The sequence below is a fragment of the Amborella trichopoda genome, chromosome 11 (assembly GCF_054954075.1).
Source record: "Amborella trichopoda isolate Santa Cruz 75 chromosome 11, AtrichopodaSantaCruz75HAP2 v2.0, whole genome shotgun sequence".
Taxonomy (NCBI): domain Eukaryota; kingdom Viridiplantae; phylum Streptophyta; class Magnoliopsida; order Amborellales; family Amborellaceae; genus Amborella; species Amborella trichopoda.
Window position 1 is genome coordinate 38,791,541 of NC_142346.1, and position 6,046 is coordinate 38,797,586.

A 6,046-nucleotide genomic window follows, 5' to 3' on the forward strand; every position below is an offset into this window, starting at 1 on the left:
GCATCTTAAAATTGGACATGAGAAAGTCGTGGACCCTACCAAAAACTAGAATGGATGGTGTTAAAAACAAAATTTTCAAGATTGGACAAAGCTGGTGGTCAAACCATCAGACCGGTACCTTGATCGGTTTGATTTAAGATAAATATCGGGTTTAGTCAAAAGTAATGTTGAATTAGTTTTGGTTTATCAGATCAATCGATTTTATCTTGTTTGACCAATTAAATGAAGTCGAAAAAAAAAATTAATGCAACTCATAGTTTTACACTATTATGTCTATTCTTTTCTTTTTTTTCTAAGATCCAGTTCAACGGGTTTGACTAGTGTTTGGACCGGTTTTGATAAAATACTATGAGACTAATTACTTTTGATAAAAAGAGGTCACGCTCATCATTTATTGTTGGATTTAAAAAATCGGGTGATTAAGGATACGTCATTGTCTAGGCACAAAGTCTAATATAAAATTTGTCGAATATTATGACACACTTTCATTTATAGGATTTTACATCTAATGGTTAAAAGTGATTATGACCACCTTGTACTAAAAATAAATGGTCTCATAATATACAATCCCAATTAAAAATATTAAAAAATTTAAAATTATATTCCTTTTTTAGATTCGTTTTCAATCTTAATAACTGGTTAAAAATTATTAAATTTTTAAATTTATTTTTCCTTTTTCCATATTCATACTCAACATGTTTAAGATTATCAAATCCAAAACTTTTATATTCAAAATCCATTTGTAATGTAAGTTCTGGAGGGCTGACTCATCTAAATAGGTGGATCCACTAACCTAACAAAATTTTACCCAAAACATTCAAAGCAAGGCGCACTTCCAACCTTTGTCATAAAATACAATTTTGGTGTCCAAATTTTTAGGATGGTTAGAATCTATTGTCATCTCTAAATATAAAAATTTGAACTCCAAAAAGTGGTTCAAATCAAACGAAACAATAGATATATGAAATGGACTATCCATATAATATGTTGTAAGATGTATTATTTTTAGGACTTGATATCTTTTTGTTTTTTCTCCATCCATATATCTTGATGTCAAGATGATCAATTAGATGGTTTTCTAATGTCAAAATAGTCTTTTTCGATGCTTTTTGGAGGTGCACTTTAATTCCACAATTGAAGTTGCCAACATCATTGTAGTGAAATTTTCTTTAGTTCTTCAGTTTGGTGAGAAAAACAAAACAATTTGGTGCTTCAACCAATTTAGGGGAAGACATAAGACTTATTCTAAAAATTTAATATAAATAAAGTATATATTTATATATAGGAAAAAGTTTATATAAGGTTTCAACCTTTTTTTCTTTGTTTTTTTTAGAGAAAGTTCAAAGATTTTATTAATCTAGAATGAAATTATAGAATCCAAGATAACAGCTTCATAAAGGGAACAACCTCCTTTGGCAAGAGAATCAGCTAGCTCATTAGCCTCCATATAAAGATAAGAGACAGAGTAAGAAGAGGAGAGATCCAGAATCTAAAGTAACAAAGATTTGAACTCCCAAGGTAGCTTCTGATCCCCTTTGCACCACTGAACAACATTTAGGGGATCCCCTTCAAACATGAAAGAAGAGCCCAAATTCCTCTCCACAAGGGTACGAAGGCCAAAAAGAAGGGCAAAGAGCTCTGCATAACTCGCAGTCCGCACCCGAAGTGGCCCTGCATAGGAGAAAACCACAATCCTCATCCAATCCCAAAGTACCCCTCCAAAACCAGCTGGTCCCAGGTTACCCAACGAACTACCATCAAAGTTGAGTTTATAAATCCTTGAAAGTGGGACCATCCATCTGCCTTTAGGCCTACATTTAGGGAAACCCAAATGGAAAAAGTTGTCTAAATTTCTTTTTACATCCACATTAGTAATATCCTGTCCACAACCAGTAACTGAGAGGTACAGCTAAATAGAATGCAAGATATTGTCCAAAACTTTTCCAACCGACAAAGAAATACCTTAAACAACTCTTCTATTTCTCTCTCTCCATATTTTCCAAAGAATGACACCTCGAGAGATTTGCAAGAGAACATTCTCAGTCCTTGGTAAAGAAGCCGAAAGACTGTGTAGAACCCCAATCACCAAAGGTGGAGCATGTCAAAGAACCGCCTCCAAATGCAACTGGCAAAAGGACAATGAAGAAAGAGATGCCCACCAGACTCCCCATCCTCCTTGGACATGAGACATATATATTCAGTAAAAAATTTCCTCGCTTAATAAAATTATCAATCGTAAGCACCCTATTTTGAACTGTCTGTCATAGAAACCTTGTACTTTGAGAGGTAGAGGTCATTTCCACAAGATGGCTATTTTAGGCATAAACCATCGCACCCTATCATGGAAGAGCAAGTGGTACGTAGATTTAACAAAATAAGTCTAATTTTTGTTAATTTTCCAAACCACCTCATCGCATTATGAAGGATATAAGCATCCTTCAAGACCCTAAGAAGATCAGAAAACTGAGAGCAAACCGAAACAGAAACCCTATTATAAGGCATGGTAATATTCCACTCAACATGACCACCCCTACGAACAAAAAGCTTTGTAATAGTGGCTTCTTGATTAGTCATCCTCTGATAAATCAAATGAAAACTTAATTTCAGTGGACAGTCCCCCAACCATTTGTGATGCCAAAAAGAGATCTTGCTGCCAATACCTACACACCACCGAATATCATGATGAATAAAGCCTTTACACGAATGGATAGCCCTCCAATTGGCCGACATACCCTTTATACCATTCCTATTCCCCATCCACATTCCATACCTATCTGTCCCATACTTCGAAGCAATCACTTCGTACCAAAGATAGTCTTTAAGAGTAAGGCATCTCCACCACCATTAACAGAGTAGAGCTTGATTAACCAATTTAATTTTACTAATACCAAGCCCCCCTTCTTTTTTAGGCATGCAAACTCTATCCCATCGAAAGAGATGGAACTTCTTCGTCTCAACAGAGGACCCCTACAAAAAGTTCTCCATCATAGTCTCAATTTTCCTTGCAATCGATGCGGGGATCTGTATAATAAACATCTGATAAATAGGCAAATTTGACAAGCACGCCTTAATGAGCGTAATCCTACCCCTAAAGGATAAAAACTTAAATTTCCACAAGTCATGCTTAACTTGGATACACTGTAGGATTTTATCCCAAACTGCAATAGGGAGACAACCATCTGATATTGGCATTCCCAAATAAGTAATAGGGAAATATTTAACCTTACAACCAAAAATCCGTGCAATTGAAGATACCTTCGCATCAGAGCAATTTAAGCCCACCACACATGTTTTTCCCAACTTAACCTTTAAACACAGGGTAAGTTCACAGCATTTCAGAAAAGTAGCAATATTCGCAACCTGAGCCTGTTGTGCTTCACAAAACAAAAGGATATCATCAACATATTGCAAGTGGGAAACACACGGTCCTCCATTGGGCCTTTGAAAGCCTGTAAAATGGCCACTCCTCATCACATTGGTAAGCATCAAGCTAAAGCATTTCTCTAAGTGTTCTTCCGCCTTATATTGTTGAAGTAAGGTACACCTCAAAAATCCTACAGTGGAGAGTGTTCCGGCATATAAAAACCCACGAGATGATCATGTAGACCTTGAGATGAATGGATATGAAGAAAACAAAGAAGTCCAAGTCAAAAAAATAGTGTATCTTGTAACAAGTTATCTGGACCGTCTATTGTTAAAAATATATAATTGAGGATGAAAAGAGATTTTGAAGCCATAATAAAGTCTTCGACACTGAAACGACATCTCTAAATAAATTTATAACCGCACATTACTATAAGGAGGCAACTTTATACAAACCTCAACCTTTTATATATATATATATATATATATATATATATATATATAAAGGTTGCAACCTTGAAATATAGAATTACATATGTACCTCAAAAATCTATCGAAAATGTTGTTTTAATATTGAAAAACCCTCTATTTGATCATCTCGACGTCGAGATCCATGAACATATAAAAAAAAAAGTTTTTGAGTCTCAAAAATGGTGCATCTTACAACATATTATCTAGACCGTCCATTTTCAAGATTTTCATATGTTTATAGATCTCCTTGATTTTAACCATTTTTTTAGCTTAAAATTTTCTAATTGTATATGAAAATAGATTTTAAGATAATCCTAAGAATGTTTTACAACAAAATTACATGTTATGATAAAATTTGGAGGTGCACCTTAATTGGATTGTCTAAGGTTGCAACCTTATAGAAAGCTCACCCTATATAATATTAAAATAATAACATTTCTTAATAATAATAAAAAAGACATTTATTTGTTTCATCAACTCTAAAATTTTAAAAACAAATAAATAAATAATAATAATAATAAAACACAAATATATCATATAGGAATACATCCGGGAGCGAAAAAAATGGTAAAGGGCATTATCGGAACCTTCGGAGGACGGTCACGGAGATTACGCCCCTGGTTGCTGGTAGCGTGGAGGGGGGGAAAGATAGATTGTGAGGGGTATTTTGGTCAACCACGCATTACGTGTGGCACTAGGAGCATTCAATGCCGTTAAATCGTGGGGCTAATTTCGTAATTTTAATTTTAATTTAATTTTCCTGACCGTATAAATATTTGGGAGTACGCGTTTTTGGTCCCTTCTTCCTGCTTCACCCCCTCGCAATTGCTTCAGAGCAAACCTCTCAATATACGCCAAACCCGCTCCTCTCCAATCAGAAACATAGAGAGAGAAGCAAAACCCCTTGCTTTCCTGCTCTTCTAATGGCGATACACCCCTCGATTGTTATACAACAGCAAGAAAGGTGAGCCCTTTAAGCCCCATGTTTTCTCCTTCTAGGACATTCTATCTAAATTTCATGTTTCTCTCTAAGTTTTCCTTCTCGTTCTCTTTCGTTTTCTAGAACAACTGGTTTTACAGTAAAATTCAAAGAAAACACTAAACTTTAAAACCACGTTTTCTCTTCCAAGCTTTTTTTTTTTTTTCATTCATTCATTCTATGTAAATTTATTGTTTCTCTCTCTAAGTTTTCCTTGTTCTATGTAAATTTCAATGTACGAAGCTTTAAAACCATGTTTTCTCCTTCCAAGCTTTTTTTTTTTTTTTTTTCCTCATTCTCTATCTACTCTTTCTTATTCGAGTCGGTCGGTAAAAATACTGGTTTTACAGAGAGGGAAAATCCCTGTGTAGAAGTAAACTTTCAAAGATTTTCCTCATTCTCCATGTCTCTATAAGTGTTCTTCGTTGTTCTTTTTGTAGGAAAGCTGGTTTTAAAGAGCAAGAAAAGCTGAAGCCATTGGCAGAGAATGAGATGGCAGCTGCGAAACAACTTGTTCAGCTTAGTGACGATGGGGAATCAGAGAAGATTAGGTTGGATTTGAATGCTTCGCCTTCTCATTCTCCTTCTTCTTCTTCTTATTCAGCAGACGGCAGCAGCGGAACAGTGGTTGAGGAGAAGAATCCTTCTGCGATTTCGAAGCCGAAGAGGCGGTTCAGGTCCCTCAGTTCTATATACAGGCAGACGAGGCCTATTGATGACCAGGCCATGAGGAAGAGATTCAAGTGTCGAGAACAGTAGCCATCTCTCTCTCCATTACCAGAGGCTTTCTCGCTCTATGTACTGATCTGATAGGAAGTTTTTGAAAGCAAAAGTAGCAATTTGAATTTGAAAATAACTGAAATCTTAACAAAGAGAATGAGGTGTGCAATGAATTGATGCAAACATGCGGATTTGAAGCTTGGATGATGATTTTTTATAATTTAATCTTGATACTTCATTTGCATTAGAAATTATTGCCTATTTTATTATTATAGAACTTTTGATAAATTTATGTTTTTAATTGTATATAATTTGAATTCATATCTATTAAGCTCAATAAAATTGATTCTACACTGAATAATATATTAATGTAATAAATTGAAAAGATTAAAGATCAAATACGATAATATCCAATGAGACTTCCACTCAAATATTTTTTTATCTCTTTTTATTTGGGCCCGTACAACACGGTTAGGAGGTGCCAGTTATTATAAGTGGAAGGATTAAAAAAAA

The 6,046-nt window shown here is 34.8% G+C and overlaps 1 protein-coding gene across 1 annotated transcript; it reads left to right on the plus strand.

The window, feature by feature from the left end:
- Window positions 1-4,638: 4,638 nt before the first annotated feature.
- On the plus strand, window positions 4,639-5,784 carry LOC110007510 (hypothetical protein). The gene is made up of 2 exons (XM_020668923.2): window positions 4,639-4,798; window positions 5,254-5,784. The coding sequence occupies exons 1-2, from the start codon at window positions 4,758-4,760 to the stop codon at window positions 5,570-5,572; spliced, it is 360 nt and encodes a 119-aa protein (XP_020524582.1). The 5' UTR covers window positions 4,639-4,757; the 3' UTR covers window positions 5,573-5,784.
- The last annotated feature ends 262 nt before the right edge of the window (window positions 5,785-6,046 follow it).

What these genes read in the sequence shown, in the direction of transcription:
- LOC110007510 (XM_020668923.2), top strand. Translation starts at nt 4,758, where the DNA reads ATGGCGATACACCCCTCGATTGTTATACAACAGCAAGAAAG. An exon ending in GTTATACAACAGCAAGAAAG is followed by an intron (nt 4,799 to 5,253) that starts GTGAGCCCTTTA and finishes TTCTTTTTGTAG; the next exon opens with GAAAGCTGGTTTTAAAGAGC.